Below are 20588 nucleotides of genomic sequence, written 5' to 3'. Positions count from 1 at the left end.
ACACTCACAAACATCAGGGTCCGTTCATTTAAACACGCTATAAACGAGGGCAATAACGGCTCTGAATAAACGGCGTTAGTTTTGTCAGTAATGAGTAATCAAACTCCCCCGTTACCGTTACTGACGATAAATGCAGCGTTGCTATACTTGCGCTCCCTGAAGCACTTTTCATCCCAGTAGGCTCTCTCTCTCATCCCAAGGACCTGCAAACTTTTTTGCGATAGGGAGATAACCGCATAACCGATGGGGTAAAGTACATTTTCATCTTTCAAACTGGATATATTCTGTTTGTTTGTGTGTGTCTAATCACAGCCTGTATGTGTTGGCTGAAGGCTTCATGAGACACATATGGAAGAAACGGCCCCTGAGATGCTGCCTGCCAGCTACACACATCTCCATGTGAGCGTCTGTTCAACATCTGTTGACTTTAGTTTTCACTTCACACACTGAGCTCACTTGACAGCTCAAAAACACTCAATAATCTCAGATGATCAGATGAGCTGTGGAGATTATTGAGACGCTGCAGTGTCACGTTATACCTCACTCTTGATGTGGAGCAACAGCGACCTCTGCTGGTCAATATTATGCACAAAACATTGATGTGCTGTAAGGGAAATGTGAAGAATCTAAAAATAAACCTTCTCACTGCCATGTGGGTACAGAATTGAACATTCTGTAAATATTGAGAAACAAACTGATTTTGAAAACAATAAAGTCAATTGTAAGAACGTCAATAGTTTTTTTTGCCCTTTCAGAGTTTTCGTTCACAAACCTCACCTGTGGGCGGCACTTAAGGGCACATTACTCTCATTGGCTAGTGAGATTTGGATTGACAGCTCCCCGTCTTCATACTGAAGGTTTTGAATTTATCGACGCGTTCTTTGACCAAGGCCCGCCCAATAGCCATATGACAAGTAAAGCAACCAATCACGTTTCGTCTTGAGCCGCGTCATGTTTAGAGGCGTGGAAATGTCCCCGCAGTGACAGACCGGTGTGAATTCACGAGCGTGTCAAAAGTTAACAGCCACAAAATGTTTATGAGTTTATGCCGAGAACCTCGATGACGACTTTCAACGTGCTGAAGTGTTTCCAAAAAAGTGTTGCCCGTGGACCAATTTGCATACTATCTGTCTCTAAATAATATTGGAAAATATAATTAGTACGTCCCAAATCGTAGTATGTTGAAAAGAGTATGGTCTACTACTGCCAGCAGAAATTGGAAGTGCAGAATGATGCACGCTCTAACGGCCGATATTACCCACAACTCACTGCATTAATAAAATGAAATAACTGATGCGTCACTAAATGAATAAACATAAGCGCAGAGTTAACTATACTCATGAAACAACGAATGAATGAATATTTCATGGAAGGAAGAGCTGTATTTTGATGTGAGTGACAGTTAATGGCCACAATGTTGTTTCCTGTTAGCATGTATTAGTGCACATAGTACAAGTAGGCCAATTGGATGTGCCATATGAATCAGATGTTGAGCCAACGGTCTGTGGATGTGACGTCTGACACAACAAAGTCGATAGTGAAGTCAGTGCAACAGATTAGATTATCTGTATGGTTCTGTTTTTGTGTTTATACTTAAATTATGCTCTTATTTTTTTATTATATCGTTATGTGTGGGTGTTTTATGTATTTTACTTTTTCCATTGACTATAAAGATTTTTTTAACCAGGAACAGTATTGCAACATTCAATACATAAAGTTTCGGATTATTGGGTTGTGAGAAATGAAAACATTGCTACTCGATGCTCACTGTAGAGATTTAAACTGTATCATAGATGCCACATTGAGGATTGACATCATCTGGCAAAGAATAACATAACAATTGCTGTCAGGCATAGAAACAGCTGTTCATGAGTCATCTTTGTACAGAGATAAGAAAACCACAGAATGTTGTATTCCAGAAAGCCATAACACAAAATTAAACACACAACACACTTATGAAACAATGAAGATGAAGAACTGCATCTATGTTTGAAGTCCTTTAGCTAAACCTACATCATTTCTACAAAACCCCTAAACTTATATTACAGTAACTATATAACGATATGAATGAAGTTGGATTTACTTCCATCACTGTTGACCAGCCAAACTGATTTCTCCTTTTCCATGCAATCACTGAATTCCAAAGCCATTATACATTAGTTTTATTTACGAATACAAGCCGGTTTAAAATAATAATAGTACACAAAATGACACGGTGACGTACATCATAATATCTCAAATACATACAGAATTATTACATACGAATGTGAGCATCCAAATATCATGATGAGAAGAATCAGAGAGAGTTTCTCAGGATGAGCTGAACACTGAGAGCTGAAGGCGATTCCTCCACCGGCTGTTGGGAGAGGTTGTTGGTTTGAGGGATGTTGTCAACAGTACAGCCCTTCACAGGACACACGGAGAACCGTGACAACAGCGTCACCAGAATCGACTTCATCATCACCATAGCGATGTGTTTTCCCACACAAGAACGACGTCCTGATCCGAATGGTTGAAAGAAACGACTCGGCACCTTTTCACAAAGAGAGAGAGACTGTTACGCCGCAGTATTGCTTGCATCATTTTAAAATCAGTGTTATAGCATGACTAACACTACTGTAACTATAACTACATTAAACAAAGTCAAAATGTTTTTTTAACTACTACATTGTAAAGTAAATAAATGAATGCCTGCAATCATGTCTAAAACAGAAGACGCTCACATTTTCCTGGAAGTTGTCCAGACTGAACTGGTTTGGTTTTGGGAAGAATTGGGATCTGTGCATCCGGCCGGTGTTTAATATGATGTTGGTCCCTTTCTTCACTCTGTAACCCTCAATAACATCGTCAGCCAGCGCTCGCCGCATGGTGAAGTCCACTACCGGATGAAACCGAAGAGACTCATTGATAAAGCTCTCCAGAACATGAAACCGGGAGAGATCTGAGTGCTGAAGGCTTCTGTCATCTACAAAACACAAAGATTGAAATGCACTCGCTCGCAGGTCATTCGGAATCAAAAGAAGAACGTCACAGTTTACGAGTGGATATTCTTCAACAACGTATATTCGTTTCTAGTTAAAAAGTACCTAAAACAGTGTGTATTTCCTGCAGGATCTTCACCTCGACGTCTGGATTCTGCTTGAGTAACAGCAGCATGAAGAATAAACTGACCGATAGAGTGTCCGGAGCCGCGATCACCATCTCCAACACACACTGTCTGACGTTCTCTGCGCTCAGCTCGCCTTGACTCTACACACACACACAAATGGTTGTTATAGTGTACAGGATGTGATTTGTTATGTGTGTGTGTGTGATACTGACCTGAGCGAATATCAGGTCTGCAGTGAAGTCCAGGTGCTCCAGTTTCTCGGCCTGTGACAGCTGACATCTTTTCTTCTCTATTAGAGCCGCAATGGCGTCCTGCAGCTCCTGACTGACACACGACACATAAATACACCATCACTAATCGTTTAATTGTCCAAAAGCCTTGGTATTATGATGATAGGGCTTGGCTGAACTCACGCTTCTCGTGTGTGTTTTCTGTGAAGCCAGTCCAGTCTGAAGTACACGTCAGGTTTGATAAGAACCGTCTGCCAGGTGTCGAAATATTTTTGAATCTTCTGAAGCAGATCTCGCTCTGCAACACGATGGCATAATAAATATTCCTGAATATCCGGACGTTACACTCGAAAGACAAGCGCTTGATGCATGACTGACCATCTAGAGAAACTCCTAGAAAGAGTCTGTTAGAGATGTCCACCACGATACAGCGCAGTAAATTCAGAATGTCCACCCGTCCGTGAGCATCTGTCAGCGGAGACAAATCATCCAGGTGTGTGTTTGTGGAAGATGTGCAGATCTCCAAAGTCCTCTGAAGACCCGGACCTGTTAGAGCTGACACACACACGCTTACAGGGGTGCATTAGAAGAACTTTAGGATCCTTACGTAATAGTAATAATCATTTGAACTTAAAAGTGTAGAAACCTTTGGTGTAGAAGGTGCGTATTTTCCTCCAGAGTGTGACATTGGAGTTGAATATAATGCCTTGTTCGTGCATCCCGATACACTGCAGACCCCGTTTACTGCCGAAGCGTGAGGTGTACACAGATCTCTTCAACACGTGATACACAGCAGACGACCTGTGATGAGGAACACGATCAATAACGAAGCTCGCCGTGTGATCTATCTGAGGTCTGCATTTACATCATGGGCTCGTCTGCAATACGTCTCTGAGACGTCTGCTGTCAGATGTCATACAGACCTCTTGTTTTCCAGATCGCCAACAGACGTACCTGTGCTATCTGAGTGTGATGTGAAGAAGTGTCGGCACTTGCCTGCTCAGGATGAGAGTCTCCTCACCGTTGATCCACACCCGCACCATGTCTCCGTATCTGGAGTTGTAGTAGTTGCTGGCCGTTCCGATCCCGCACCAGATGAACCGACAGTAAGACAACAGAGGCCCCAGACCCAGAAGAAAACAAGGCCCTGAATGAAACACATCACAGCAAACAGGCAGTATATTTACATATTATACAAACATATTCATTTAGATGTTCTTTAAGCACTACTTGGATAGTGTTTGAAAACATCTCAAGTCGAGATAGAATCTTTCTGTAAATTCTACAGAAAATCGGACTTCACTGAAAATGATGATGGATTAGTCTAGATTGTTTGCAAACAACGAATGAATGTAGTGTGTTTATCAGCCTTTATAATAACATATCTATGTCGAGCAATGCTTTTTTCTATATCAAAAGCAAGAGCAGACATGAGTTGCCCTCACAACCCCTATCAGCAAAGCAATTGTTAACATAAAGATGGTGAAGGAAGCGTGCACGTGTGGAGATGAAGCAGAAGTGACTCACCGGGTATGTGAGATGTGTCTGTTTGGTGATGTCTGATGGCCAGCAGAAGGCAGATAAACAGCATTATTAATGTGACTGTGGATCCATGCAGGTGTTCAGCGGCTCTGTCAGTGCCGTTACGAGCCCCGTGAATCAGAAAATCCACCGTGGCCTCACCGTCGAGACGCAAAGGTTTCATCCCGCAGAGCTGGAGAAGTTCAGCTGCCATAAGAACACGTGTGTGAAGAAGAGAGTAACGTGTCTGTAGAGCACGCATAGACTTTTATATCTGAACGCTCACATGGGGTGTGATCCGGATCATTCAAAAGTCAAAATAAAACTCGAGCGTAACCTTGCTCTGTGTGCGTGTCCTTCAGCATCACAGAGTTTCCAAAACACCATCAACCCTCAACTGTGCTCAACTCATTAAGACATCAAAGAAACACATCTGCTTCATGTCCTTGAGTCGTCCTGCGACCCCTCCTGCTCAACAAAACACTACAGCCAGCCTTTCACTTTGCCTTTTATCTTCACTTCAATTCAATGGAAAGCGAATGGAAACTTTGGTAACACTTTCTGTGGTGCCCATGCTGTTTGATAAACCTATACCGCATTACAAGAACATTTATAATATTTGTATTGCTACTTATAAGTGGTTCATTTGCTTTTTCAACTTGCAATGCTCATAATCCATTATACACTGATTTATAAGTATTAATGACGGTAGGTGTTTGGTTCCGTGAAGATGCAGCCTTCATTGTTTTCATGTCATTATATCATAGTTACAATGACTTATTAGTAATGCAGATTTAGTTTTATGTCAAATAACTGAATTGTTTGTATTGTTGTTAATAGCTATGTTGTAAGTTACTTATTGTTAGTATTGTGAGTATAAATGCATTATTGGTGGCTTTAAGTAAAGTGAAAGCATAGGATGAAGTTTTCCTATTGCAAATATTAGGAAATCATGAGGATGCGCTCATCGTCCATTTTATATGGTTTATTTGCCAATGTAATGACGGAACTATCATAAAGTAATGGAAACGTTTGCTTACTGTGTCTCAGATGTTTCTCCTGAGAGTTTGAGAAGAGACGTCAACAATGTGTCAAACTGAGCTCAGATTTGTCTCGTCTGCAATCAAAAATCAATATTATTGAAGATCTAAATCTGAACTCAAACATTTCTCATCAAATCTAATCCACATTCATTTTACACCTTCATACCACCGAATGAACGGCAGCACCCATCCACTGGTTTTCGGTCCATACTATGGACGTCAGTGGGGTTCAATGTTGTTCGGTTATCAACATCCCTCAGAATATCTGCTTATGTTCTGGAGAAGAAAGAAAGTTTTCATTTTTTAAGTGTAATATGTGTAACTCTTCGCTTTATGAGTCTTTAACCACGTACATTATTCATCGCAGGCATTTTTTGTTTTTGTACCGTTAGATTTGAAACAACAACAAATTGTTACAGTGAACACAGAAGCCAGTTTGTGTCTCTTCAGTTTGCCATTGTGCATCTTTATCAGAATCTGAGACGTTACGAATTCACTGAACGCCCACTTTCATTTCTGAAGAATTTATGGAACAAGCAGACATGTGTGAGCGCCGTCGGGGCAGATGCATGGAGCTCTCTGGAATTTTCTGTGTGAAGAGAGACGAGTGCGTGTGTCTCATACAGTACGTGTACATGTCGATAATGTCCACTGCACATTCATTACCCTGCCTAATCATCAAAAGAATTGAAATACATATGGTAATAAATATGAATATGCTGATGTATTACAGAAGAATGACAGATTGGACAATATTTTATGGTGGTAACTAGGTGGTTAAAGCTCTAGAGTAGTTAACTGGATGTTGTTGGTTACTGTTTTCCCCTTGAGTATGAAACTGAACCCCGGGTGACTCTAGCAGGACTGTACTGTACTATAAATCCCTTTGAAAACATCTGCCAAACAACAAATACACAATCACTACGGGTGTTCAGAAGCGAACCATATCTCTTGGTGGTCCTCATCAAGTCTTTGACCCTTTCATAGAGACATAAACACAATAGCAAATCGGGACTCTTAGGACATCCAGGGCCTCTCATGATGAAGAAGAGATCATTTTATGAGAAAGGAAGGTCTCACTGAGAGAAACAAGGAATCTTTAATTCATCAGAGAACAAAATGTCCCTCTGCACACTGAAGGCCACGTCACTTAAATGTGTCACTTGAATGCGGTCTTTGTGATCCTCGGGTTTTGAAATTCTACAGATAAGTTGTTTGTCCCTTGTGGCAAAACTGTGGGCAGGGGGCACGAGAAGGGGGAGATGTGCATATTTTCCAACCATAAATATTGAGCCCATTAACATATATTTTTGTACCAGGACTTCCAAGAAAATTGTCTTTGTAACAGTTATTACTGGTAATTGTCTACAAAATGAAAAATCAATAATGTGAAACAGTATAGCAGCAGCTTTGTGATTATGTCACATGTTTTTAATGTTTTTCTTTCTTTCATTGTCTGGTCACATTGTCTGTCTGTTGCCATACACCAGCATTCTGAGAAGAAAACATGCCAAGCTCCACTTGTGTGATGCAGCATGGCCGTTGTGGGTGGAAGTCTGTTCGGTTTCTCACGAGTAGTGCCAAATGACAGAGAATGACTGCAATGTTTGAGATATGGTGAAGAGGGAAAGAAGCCAAACCACATCCTCTTATCAAAAACAAGTAATATCCAGTGCCTGTTACATAAAGAGCTCTTCAAATATAGCAGTTGTCGCATTTCCATTATACTGGATCAACAATCCTGTGTGGTTTCATTTAGGTCACAAACAACGACTTTTTTTAGTTCAATGCCTATTTTATATGCTGCAATATTACAATTAGCATATTTTTATTTATATTTGAGAACCCCAGTTATAACAGCAGAGATCAAATTCTTTAAACCTGCTGGACAATTGGTGTACCACAAGGCTCAGACTTGGGCCCTTTTTTCTTTTCCTGCTACATTTACCCTTAAAGAAATATTTTACTTTAGTTAACAGTAATAATCAATAAGCTTATGCTTAAACTTCAGAACTTTGATATAAAAACACTCTATACTAGGCTGACCTAAAATAATCTAAGGACCGAAAGGGTTCAAGGTGAAATAGTGTCAAAAGTCATACTGCCAACTGGCGTAATGTATGGTGTGTTTTATGGCTTTTTTCTGGCAAAAACCACACAGCACAGAGGCAATATGAGCATTTCTTGTTCCTCATTTGAAGAGTTCATCATTTTGACTCATCCAGACATAAAAATCTCAATAAAAATCCTTTCTGAACTCATACGACCTCTACCCCCACTCAACATAACCACATACTACACACTCCACTGAAGATGTTTAGTTTCTTGCTTGTGTGCTCACACAAACTCAACCAATGAGCTCTCAGCTCAGCTTGGATGTTTTATTTGACACTGACCTGCAGCCGCAGGGCAATACAAAACACAACAGACTACTATCTACTAGATTTATCAGAGAGTAGAGGGGATTCTCACTTCTCTTTGTGCACGTCTACTTATGCATGACAAGACCACACTGATTTTATTGTGATAATCTGAAATATATCAAACACTGCCAGGAAGGAAAGAAAAAATCATGGAGTTTCAGGTGATCAAATTCTGTAATCGGTATCTGAATTCAGGTGCACAAACTGTTCTCTTCAGTGTTCTCTTAACCACCGACACTTACTTACTGTGACATGAAATCCCCTTGGAACTGAAAAGCTTTCTTTTGTTGCTCTGTCTCGTTCCAGTTTTCCATTGCATATTTTCAAATTGACCATGGTTTCATGTTAAGAAAACTATTTTGCATAGTAGCGTTGTCATAAAAAAATGAAGTTCTAATTTCTGTATTGAAAGGTCTGTTTCTTACCCGTTTGTAACACTTGTCTCTTTACTGTTTATGATGTCATACTTTCTTACCCCACATTTCAGTATCATTGCAAGATTTTCTCTAGATGACTTGTCAAACAGTGGATTGTTGACATCAGAAGTCATGCAGGGGCTCTCAGTCGTTGGCTGATGTGGATGATTCTGGTCAGCCCACGGTCATGCAGAAGAATGAACTTGACTGCATATAAATCAGGTGACCTCACAGGCGGTGGCTTCTTCTTCTCCTCCAGTAGCGCCTCAGAACGACACAAAGCCCAGCATCTCTCTCAGACCGTGCTCAGAACAACCACTTCATTTGTCCTGAAACATCATTTCTTACAGGATTTGCACTATTATTACTCAGTGTTGTTTCAGAAATCAGCGAGGAGCCTTCAGATTGCCGTCTGTTTTTTGAGTTTGGGGAAAGGATGTTGGATCCGTTGGGTGAGTTGAGGAGAAGCGGAGGTTTCATACGATGTGGTGGTCAGTTGTCCTGGCAGGTGCGTTTGGTTCTGTACAGCGTGTGCGTTCTGACGCTGATGAACTCGGCCGGTCTGGTACTGCTCGTGATTCAGCACACAGAGATGTGGACCCATGTGGCCGAGGTGGAGAGACAGATGGTGGACCTCTCTCAGAGCTCCGTGGTGGAGTTTATGACACAGGTGAACGGAGATGAAGCCGAGGATCAATATTCCAGAAACAAGCGCAGTCGGCAGCATCGAGGGACAAGGCCCATGACACAACACGCGGCCAGTCCGGACGAGGAACTCGTGAGAGATTTTCAGTATCAGCATCATGGGGGACCTGAGCAGCTTTTCCAGCACAAAACAGAGGAGCAGGATGGCATGATGATGATGATGACCTACTCCATGGTGCCAGTAAGACATTCCTATTCAAAGTTACCATTCCTAACCAAAGGGCCACAGCACCCTAGCAACTGGATAATATTGTGCGTTCAGAACACCTTAGTGAATTTAAAGACCCTTTCACAAGATATAAACACTTACAGTTCTTAGAAATCTTACGTACTGTACTGTATATAATAACATATATGCATGTTTTAATTCAGATATGTACAATCAGTTTTTTTATATTTTGTTCAAACATTTGTTCTTCTGGACCAGTGTCGGATCCGCGTTGTTTATGTCTTCTGAAGTGGTCTATAGAAATGCCCTGACAACATTCCAATCGCAAAATTCATATTTTAAATGAATTATATTTTGTTCACTTTGTTCACCAGATATGTAAGTTATTGGTTACATTGTTTGTTCTAGTTCATTGGTGCATGAAGAGCTGTGAAGTATGACAGCAGTGTTGCAGTAACATTTCATTATGTTTCAGGTTAAAGTTCTGCTGGATATTTGCAACAGTACTAAAGGAGTCTGTCTGACCGGTGAGCCTCAGCATTTTCTGATGATATGACTGATATTTATATCTACTGTATAGTGTGTTCTCTGATGAGTTTCATTTACTTTTGGCTTCCACAGGACCACCGGGACCACCGGGACTGCCAGGTAGGGCATCCCATACACTTTAATCATAAATCACACATAATAAAAACATTACAAAAGAAGGAATACGCTTAACTGCAGGCTTGCCGGGTGAGGACGGCATGCCGGGGAAGAACGGAACGGACGGAATTCCAGGGTTACCAGGAGAGCCTGGAGCACACGGGAAACGAGGAAAAAGAGGTCAGCTACTATACAACCAATAACAACACAATGCACATGAATGAATGGATGTGAATGCGCTCTTTTCAAAGGCGTCTTTCAACATTTCCTAAGGACGATTTTATCCATTCAGAGAGATATGCGCTGCGTCTGACAGCAGACAGAGAAATGCCCACAGACATTCACCACATGAATAACCTCTGAATGGAGCTCTTTGTAATGTGATGACAAAAATCATTGGAAAATATTGGTTGATTTGAGACATGACACATTAAGAATTTTTCAAAACCCAATGGCCGTGACTCATTGGTACGTATTTAAAGTCAAGTATTACTAATACGCAGCTTTTAGGTTTTCAGAACACCACCCAACATCTCCAGCATGCTGTAATGGGCTGACTGAGAATCATTTTGTGTTTGGTGTGCGCAGGTGAGAAGGGTGATCTTGGAGAGAAAGGAGATCCTGGACCCCCGGGACCCCCTGGAGAGAAGGGGGAAGATTCAAATAATGTCCTCATAGAGGGTAAAGAGCTCAATACAGTCCCAGCCGAACATACATCTGCGTGTGTCTGTAACAGTGTTTATGTGTATGAGACATTAATTCATTCAGCTGTTGTAAATCTGCAGGGCCGCTGGGACCTCCAGGCATCCCTGGACCACCCGGTCCTCCAGGTCCACCCGGACCCCAGGGACCACCGAGACACAGGAATCACAGATCACATCCTCATATGGGGAAAGAGTCTATGGGTGAGTCCTGCCAAATCATATGGATTATTAATGAATGAAGTAATAAATACCCAGATAGCAAAGATGAGTCAATTCATTACTTTCAACATTGTGTTTAACATGAAATAAATGATTATGACTTTCTGTGTTTTTATTCAAATGGTGAAGCGGGTAAGTTAGAAAATGCTTATCGTGATGTAAAACAGTTAGAAATGCCAGTGAATGCACGTGTGAAAAGTATTCAGACATACACACGTATAGAATCAAATCATATGATTTGTTTAGAGATGAAAGCATGAAAGATATCCAGGATTTTAACCAACAGTGTTCAGCCAGTATTCGGTCTTACCAATAACTAAAATGATCTGTAACATTTTCCTGTAAGATATTTATAATTATTCACTGTTGTTTTGAATATTAAACATTCATACAATTATGCAGATTTTCAGTAAAATAATAATTTACGACAATAATGACAAAAGTACCTTGTGTATAGAAACAATGTATGCACAAGGTTATGCAGAATTTGGGTGCGAAATACCTGGACATTAAACTCGCTGTGAAAGTTTTTTCTCTAGCTTTAAATTATGAGCCCTCTGGTTTTCGTTAGGTCTCCTCAATTCAGTCCCAAACGATGACATCATCCGTCAGAAACTTCCAGCACGAAAGATCAACGGTACGGTAACGTTCACGCTACTCGTCACAGTTAACATTACATGAACAGCACATGAGACGTCACGGCACGTGTTTGTGTTTGTCAGATTGTGTCATAAAGTCAGTGCTGAACCCCAGACATCTGATGAAAATGAGCGACACGTTCGGAGCGTGGATGATGGACACCGCCGCTCAGGAGGACGAGAGGATCTGGGTGGCAGAACATTTCTCAGGTACCGAAGAGAGAGAGAGAGAGAGAGAGAAGAGTTGTTTGAACAGAGTTTCACATGACAAACATTTCACATCCACTTCTACAGGTCGTATCATAAAGGAGTACAACAGCATCGCAGCGTTCCAGAACAGCACCTTTCAATCCATTGATGTCAAGAAGGTTTTCCAAGGATGCGGTCACACTGTACACAACGCCTCCATATTCTTCCACATCGCTGGAACATCCAATATAGCAAAGTAAACTTCTTGAGTCATGTTTTCACTCATTAGATATGAAGTATTGTTCATCTAAAAATATACATGAATCCATATCAGACAAACTTAATGTACAACACCGCTCAAAACACTCATTCTTTCTCCCACATTTGACAATAATTGTAAACTCATCAAAACTACGATTATAACTATAGGAATTACAGATGCACCGATACGATACTACATTTCTCCACTGATAGTCCATTATCTAAATCTAAAGAGATTCAATTCATATTTCATTCTGAAGGTTAATAATTCATATGATGACTATTAATATTGAACATGGAACTGCTGATGTTTCGAAACATTTTCTAGATACAGAGCTCAGATTCATAGCATTTACCTGCCGACGGCCTTGATCGTGTATCGGTGCATCTCTAACGGGATCACGTATGACTGAAAACTGTTATATGTGCAGGTTTGAGCTTCACAGCAAGATGTTACACACGCTGAGCATCCAGAACGCTCTCTATCACAACCGATCGTACCTGTTTCATAACTCCAAGACGTATTTCAAACTGGCAGCAGATGAGAACGGCCTGTGGATCATATTTGCCTCTGACACAGACGACAGCATCGTGGTGGCACGACTACACGAGAAAACCTTCTCCATCAGCAGCTACATCAACACCACCTACCCCAGGAGTAAAGCCGGAAACGCTTTCATCGCCTGCGGGATCCTCTACATCACCGACACTAAAGACACGCGCGTGACCCACGCCTTCGACCTCCTGAAGGGCAAACCGGTCAGTGTCACTTTAGACCTGAGAGCATCCGATGGACTTCTGTCCATGATCTCATACAATCCCCGAGATAAACACCTGTACATATGGGACAGCAGATACGTCAAATCCTACCAGGTTCAGTTTCTCTCTGATGAATAGAAACTCCATCTGTCCGTCACCACATCGCGCAAATAATCCTGCATGCTTCAGTTGCGTCCATGCACATAACCAACCGTCCTTCCTTTCTCCAGTGGATGGAGCGCTTTAAGCTGGCCGTACAGTAAACAGTGATGACGAAACACATCTGTTCACTTTTAATGTGCGAAGACACAGAGAGGCTACTGACAGCACGCCAGACCACTTTATTCTGCCATTGCTCTTAGAATGAGAAGAGGCCAGTATGGCCCTGGATCACAAAACCAGTCTTTTGTAGGAAGAGCCAAAAATACATAGTATGGGTCAGAATTATTGTTTTTAATGCCAACAGTCATTAGGATATTAAGTAAAGATCATGTTCCATTAAGATAAATTCATTTCCTACCGTAAATATATAAAAAAGATGATTTTCTCAATATTATGATGTTTTCTGCACCCTCAGATTCAGAGTTTTAAACGGTTGTATCTCCACCAGATATTGTCCGATCCTAACAATGAAGCTTAATGTTCAGTTAAAATCTCAATTTCCAAAAAGTGACCCATAAGACTTTGTTATCCAGGGTCACGTATGTCTAAATATCATTTCATTACATCAGAACGATGATGCTTGAGTTTCTCAGAGGTTCAGCTCAGTGACATGATCTCCGTATTCTTCTTGTTATTTTGAATACTATCTATTGTTTGATCATTTGAAACCCAAATATTTTGTCCTTGTTCTGTCTTTATATAACAATGTTATCTAATTTCTTGCATTTGATTTTCCCGTCTTAACACTTTTTTATGGCCACTGTATTTATTTATTGTTACTATTAACAGTTTGAAGTAAACATTCCCTTTATCATATGGTGTGTTGTGTCTCTCAACAGTGAATATCTGTGGCGATTGATTGTGAGTTTATTAACAATACACAAACTCCAGTTATGGCTAATGTGTATAAAGAAGCAAAATGGATGTCCTATGTATTTATACATTTTGTACTCGTATTTGTTCTTAAAAGTCACCGGAATTCACAACACATTGTATATTTGGAAACACGTGAGGCAGGACTTCATCTTCAGGTTGGAAATGGATCAGATTGTTAAAAGCAGCCATTCTGTAGCCATGTGGAGACGGAGCTGTATGGGATTCTGTAGGACTTTAATTTGGATTATGATTAGATTAGGAAGACTTTAGAAAACACTAGACAACAGTGCCTCAAGAACCACTTCACATTAACCAAAGAAAAGTGTTTTTACATTACGATAAAAGAAGAATACAATGAATTGAACCGTGCACAGTAAGAAAGTGAATGTGTCAATGTGTTAGATAAAATGTATTCAACAAATACTGCATGTAGGTACAATTGCTTGGAAAGCGATAAATCCAGAAATATGTCGATGTGAAGATGATGCAGATGAAGCGAAAGACGCTTTCAAATGATCCTCTTCAAAAAACAAAAGAATTTATTGAGCTTACAAAGGTAAAACTTTGAGCATAACACAAGTAGCCGTTCCTTCAGAAACATCAGCCAGTGTTTTTACGGTTTACACACGCAGACAGATCGGCCTGTTCCATAAATACACATCAGAGCATCAGGGCTCGAACATTTACACACGTACAGTCGACATGATGGCCAGCAAATCACACAGAAACACAAAGATGACTTGAATAAATACATCACATACATCAAACCAAATATACCGTAGCACTATTCCAGCAGCTAAGATCAAATCCAGAATAATAAAACTAAAAGCATCCTCGTGTTTGTACAAGCAAGGTCATTTTTATACTCATCTATATAGATTATTTATATATTATTTATATCCGTTTAAAACTATTTCCACTTTTAACTACTCGGCCAGACATTCATTTGTTAACAACAGTTTTCTCAGTGCAAATATTCGGCATAGATAAAACATGACAAAAATAAATACATCAATAAAATAACACAAAAACCTATTGAGTGTTGCACTTTGTCCCAGACATCTAAAACATACCCGACATTCCTAATGTTAAATATAAATACAAGGAACACAAAAAAAACACAAAATATACATTATGTGCACGAAAACGTTTTCTGTTAAAAGCTTGAAGAGGTGACACACGTCATCGCCTCACGTGGAATGTTTCGCTGTTCGGCTGCTACAGAAACAAGCCTGTGTGTGTGTGGACGTGTGTGTGTGCGTGTGGGGGGTGTCTCTGGGGCCGCAGCGATGCACCGGACCACCAGGGTACTGTGCCATTTTACACTCCACAAATACATCAGCAGCCAATGAGAAAACGTATGGTAAAAACCCAACCGCTGGACTCTGGACACGGAGAGCAGAAGCACAGTGCTGGTCATTTGAAATAAACACACACATACACACACACACACACATTAAAAATGAAGCTTTGAGCACGTTTACAGAGCACGGCCAATAACCCGGGAATGAAGTGCCATGATTCACACGGCTCATGCATACGGCTTTCCTACCGACACGTTACGTACGGAGCGTCAGACTCCGGGAATGACAGCAGCCGATGGTTAAGAGTCCAGAGACCTCCTGCGCGTTTCTCTGCGTCTATCGTGGGACGGGGTAAAGATGTTCAGCGGCGTGAGATTCTTACGGAGGTACCGATGAAAGCGTCCGTTTCCACCGCGCTCTTAGAGGATCTGGAATATACTGGCTGGAATGTTGTAGCGGTCGGGAAGCACTCGCATCTTCAGCGTCCCGTCGGCTCCGCAGGTGAAGATCCGGTTCCCTGGGCAAGTTTCCACCTGCATCACGCCAGCTCCGATGTTTCTGAAGATGGACTGTTTAGCGTGCTCTGCGCTGAAGGAGTGCATGAGGCCGTGACCCGCTAACTTCCACACCTGGACCACAAAAAAGCCTTTGAACTAAACCTCATATCATGTATATTTACACAGATGACACAATATGATAAACACAAATGGTTCCACAGATGTGTGTAGTAAAACTTTGGCTATATAGTGGTAAAGTATCCACATGGTTACTATGGGTAATATTTTTCCTATGTTCAGTTGTGTACCTTCATGTTTCCCTCAGCCGAGCCCGTGACGAAGAAGTCCTCCGTCGAGTCCATGGCCAGAGCTTTGATGGCTGAATCATGTGCCTGGAACGTGTGAAGCAGCTGTCTCTGACGGATGTCAAAGATACACACAAAGCCTTTCCTGCCGCCCGTGATGATCAGCTGCTGTTTAGGAGCGTACTGAAGAACCGTCGCCCCGTTCTCATGGCACTGGAACGCTGCAGCACGGAGAACAACATCACATCATCTTGCTCTTTTATGCACTGTATGCCTTTCTCCATCACACCGTCCCTCAGATATCTTCATGCTCATAACCGTGAACTGTCCTCAACACTCAGTATGAGGAGAAGGTGGAGGTCAGCCAATCATAACATGTTGGAAAACACATTGAAGAGTTTGTGAACTCACCGTGTATCATAGTGTTACTGGGCGAGACCAGAGTGTCCCATAAACAAACATTTCTGCAGAGAAAAGAGACACGTTCAATCACAACTATTCAAACGTCATGTAACGGAGGATCCAAACAAGGCAGATTGTTGCATTTATTATTTTGATGCGTGTGTGGCAGTGAATGGTGTATCTGACCTGCCGTCATTGGACTGTCCCGCTGTTGCGATCAGACTGGAGGACGTGATGAAGGCAAAATCTCCACAGCTTTTACTGTGACACTGCCAACTCTGACACACACACACACACACGTGTTACTATTTCATTATAGGAGTGAATATTAAAGAAAAGTCCATCAATAAGTGTTCAGAATCAAAGTCGCCTCGGGGTGAAGCTGACTGACAAAATGAGGAGAGAAGAATTCCTCACATTCTACATGACGGCCGACAGCACGTGCTGCTTTGATATTTTCTCATGTAATGACATTCAGGCATTTCTGACATAAATATACATTTATAATAATGTTATTACCACCATGAGGCGGCTATTGAAAGTGTCATGACTGAAGCATTGGTATATATGACACACAACAGCAGAAGAAACCAGACTCTTACCAAATACGGTTTTGGGTTTGAAGACGTCTGATTGACCTGCCAGAGGCTCAGAAATCCCTCGCCATCTGCAACACCGCACTGACACACACAGATCATGACATATCCATTATATCTCACTGAAACAGACAAGTTCTTCTTCCATGGGGCATTTTATTTCTGTGTAGAAGATATTTATCATACTGATGGTTCTAATGTCAATATTTGGCGACTCAAATACCCACGTGAAGTCTCAAAGCTACTTTCTATAGTAAGCAAGCGCCTCTTTAAGAATCGTCACATCTGTAACGGACCATATTCCACATAAATGGACACTTGAAAATGTAAATATAAAAACGTTTTCTTGGGTTTTCTCTCTTCTGGTTTGTACCAATCGCTAGGAAACAGATTCTCAGAGACTTTGTGTTAACAAGAATATCAAAGTACCTTGTTTCCCTGCGAGTTGAAATAGAGACGCGTGACTCGAGCGTTTCCCGCCTGTCTGAAACAAATGAGCTGCTGCGGTCGAGTCCACTCGAACATCCTCACACTGCCGTCCTGAGCCCCCGTCATATCTACACACACACACACATCAGTGTGACGTTCATCACGGTTATGGTTGTGTGTGTAACAGTGTTTGTGTGGACGAGAGACACTCACAGTATTGATAGATGGGGTGAGATGTCATTCTCTTCACATTGTTCAGATTCCTCTTCATGATCTGACACACACACACACACACCATCAATAAATCAACACAACTGTATTTCACTGTTAGCGTTCAGCACGAACAGCACCGATCCACTGCAAATATTGATTTATATCATTCTGACAGAACTATAACAAGTATTGATGTAAGATTCACCTCATTGTCAAACATAGTGTTCAGTGAAGCATGATACATGTTCATACATATGAAGTTCATGCTTGTGATTCAGGTCATAAATGCACTGAATGCACGTGGTAGTGTTCGTGCGGTCTTTATCAAGCGTGGTGACGCAGGTCTGTACCTTGGCTTTGGTGGACTGTCTGCGGTCGACTGCACTACTTCCAAACGCTCTTATCAGCTCAATACAGACTCATCATGAGCTCTGTTGAGACCACAGCTCTCGGTGTGTTTGTCTTGAGATGATAAGACTCTTCACAAGCATCACATTCACTACTACACCACATGTCTACACAAGGATAGCAAAACCTGACGTCATTCATGGTGTGTCCGCGCTCGGTCAGCGCTTCGCCCGATGAAAACTCATTATTAGACTAAATAAACGACGTCTGTTTGAAAAGGTCAAAATGCGGAACGGTTTGATGTTGTTCTGTGAATAATCAGCATTAGTCCAATATAGAAACAATACACATCTGTGACACGTGCCCAGAAAGATATTCAACCAAACTTGTGTATTCATTACGCATGATGTTGACATCTGTCTGGAAACTCTAATAGCAGGAGTGTTGTGTCAACTGATCAGTAGTTGCTTCGCTGCTAAAAGCTGCTTTGATATTTTGCTAACAATTTACTGTAAAGTAGAAGTACTGTTTATTGTTAGTACATGCAATAACTACACACTAATGTTAACAAATACAACTTTATTATGAGGTTTTACTCAATGCTGAAAATGATACGTTTTTTTAATATTTCCTATGAATAAAATATGAATTGTGTTGCTTTTTTGAGCATCAATGAATGTTTGTATCGTTTATGAGTGTCTCAACATATACAGAAGATTGTTCAGGACCTGGAGGCAGTGACTGAGCATCCTTGTAGAATCAAGCTCATGTAAACTTCTGTTATTTATTCCTCAAAGCGACGATGTCACCAATCACTATCTTATGACAGATACTTTGCACACGTCAGGAATCAGCCCTTTAACTCGTTATCGACAGGGTAGAACAATCACCTCCACTACTAAAGATAGCTTCCCAAAGAGCTTGCCAGATCTGACTCCTTTAATAACCATACCAATAAATAAAGAATCGCTCGATGTCATGACCAGCAAATTGGGTACTATTTTCTCTAATATTGCATCATGATACAATAGCACCACTCGCGCCCTTAAAAGAGAAACACGTAAACTAGAGCGCAAATGGAAACAAACCCAATTAGAGGTCTTTAAAATGGCGTGGAAAGAGAGTGCAAACTGTTATAAAAAGGCACTAATAGCAGCAAAGGCTGAGCACCTTCGTAACCTCATAGAAACCAACAAAAACAATCTGTTGCTAAATTACCAAATGAACAGACATCACCTGACCTGGTTATTCTGCCCCACCTCCGTAGCAATGAATTCATGACATTTGTTACATAGAAAATCGAAAACATATGAGACAAACTCCAAGTCTGTCCTATGAATTAGCACCAACTATCGCCCCAAAAGAAAGGCTACAGCGTTTTTCACCTATAAAACAGGAAGATTTAATTAAACTTATTGCAACATCTAAACCTACAACTTGCTTATTAGACCCCATACCAACTAAATTATTAAAGGAGTTACTACCTGTTGCAATTGAGCCCATTTATAACATTATTAACTCGTCAATTAATCTAGGCCATGTCCCAGGTCCCTTTAAGATGGCCGTCATTAAGCCTCTAATCAAGAAACCAAACTTAGATCCAAATGAACTAGGAAACTATAGACCAATTTCAAATCTCCCATACCTGTCTAAAATACTAGAAAAAGTAGTGTGCACTCAGTTGTGCTCTTTCTTACAAAATAATGACATACACGAAACATTTCAGTCAGGCTTTAGACCGCATCATAGTAATGAAACTGCGCTTGTTAAAATTACAAACTACCTGCTTATAGCATCAGATAAAGGTCACATCTCACTCCTGGTCCTGCTTGACCTTAGTGCTGCGTTCCATACCGTAGACCATAACATACTTCTAGATCGTTCGTTTACACAATTATACCTGTATTGAGGGACAGGCACTACAATGGTTCAGATCTTACTTGTCAGACAGACATCAATTTGTCCATTTAAATGGGGAATCATCCAATCTAACGCAAGTAAATGATGGATTACCTCAGGGATCGGTTTTGGGACCCCTGCTGTTCTCCATATAGATGCTTCCCCTCGGAAACATTATTAAAAAACATGGAATTAGCTTCCATTGCTATGCAGATGATACTCAGCTATATATCTCATCAAGACCAGATGATTCCTCCCAGCTATCCACATTAGCAGAAGATATTAAACATTGGATGACTTGTAATTTCCTTCTTTTAAATTCTAATAAAACAGAAATATTACTTATCAGACCGAAGACATGCAAACCGAATATTTATTATTATAAACTGCAAGTTGAAGGATGTACTTTTACTCCAACAAATACTGTAAAATATCTAGACGTTATATTAGACAGCAACCTGTCATTTCAAAGTCACATCTCAAATGTCACAAAAACAGCCTTTTTCCACCTAAGAAATGTTGCCAA

The 20588-nt window shown here is 40.9% G+C and overlaps 3 protein-coding genes across 3 annotated transcripts in view; 1 reads left to right on the top strand and 2 right to left on the bottom strand.

Annotated features, from left to right (window-relative positions):
• Positions 1-2145: 2145 nt before the first annotated feature.
• Positions 2146-5345, bottom strand: cyp19a1a (cytochrome P450, family 19, subfamily A, polypeptide 1a). The gene is made up of 9 exons (XM_079465515.1): positions 4867-5345; positions 4336-4486; positions 3986-4140; positions 3718-3894; positions 3523-3637; positions 3322-3433; positions 3087-3249; positions 2724-2965; positions 2146-2533 (listed from the first exon to the last, which is right to left on the bottom strand). The coding sequence occupies exons 1-9, from the start codon at positions 5120-5122 to the stop codon at positions 2297-2299; spliced, it is 1608 nt and encodes a 535-aa protein (XP_079321641.1). The 5' UTR covers positions 5123-5345; the 3' UTR covers positions 2146-2296.
• A 3676-nt stretch (positions 5346-9021) lies between these two features.
• On the top strand, positions 9022-14008 carry gldn (gliomedin). The gene is made up of 10 exons (XM_079466572.1): positions 9022-9628; positions 10092-10143; positions 10238-10264; positions 10343-10441; positions 10850-10942; positions 11047-11166; positions 11756-11821; positions 11907-12032; positions 12117-12267; positions 12704-14008. Exons 1-10 carry the CDS (start codon positions 9179-9181, stop codon positions 13167-13169), a joined length of 1650 nt encoding a protein of 549 aa, XP_079322698.1. The 5' UTR covers positions 9022-9178; the 3' UTR covers positions 13170-14008.
• Positions 14009-14590: 582 nt separating this feature from the next.
• dmxl2 (Dmx-like 2) overlaps positions 14591-20588 on the bottom strand; it is a 33067-nt gene continuing 27069 nt past the window's right edge. The window contains exons 32-38 of the mRNA XM_079465332.1: positions 17816-17876; positions 17603-17730; positions 17180-17257; positions 16764-16855; positions 16587-16639; positions 16179-16396; positions 14591-16002 (exon numbers count right to left, since the gene is read on the bottom strand). Of these exons, the coding sequence (XP_079321458.1) occupies positions 15793-16002; positions 16179-16396; positions 16587-16639; positions 16764-16855; positions 17180-17257; positions 17603-17730; positions 17816-17876 (840 nt within the window). The 3' untranslated portion in view covers positions 14591-15792. The remainder of the gene's footprint in view (positions 16003-16178; positions 16397-16586; positions 16640-16763; positions 16856-17179; positions 17258-17602; positions 17731-17815; positions 17877-20588) is intronic.

The sequence above is a fragment of the Barbatula barbatula genome (genome assembly GCF_947034865.1).
Source record: "Barbatula barbatula genome assembly, chromosome: 10".
NCBI lineage: Eukaryota > Metazoa > Chordata > Actinopteri > Cypriniformes > Nemacheilidae > Barbatula > Barbatula barbatula.
The sequence above is the reverse complement of the archived record's forward strand: the minus strand, read 5'-3'. Positions and strand labels throughout refer to the sequence as shown.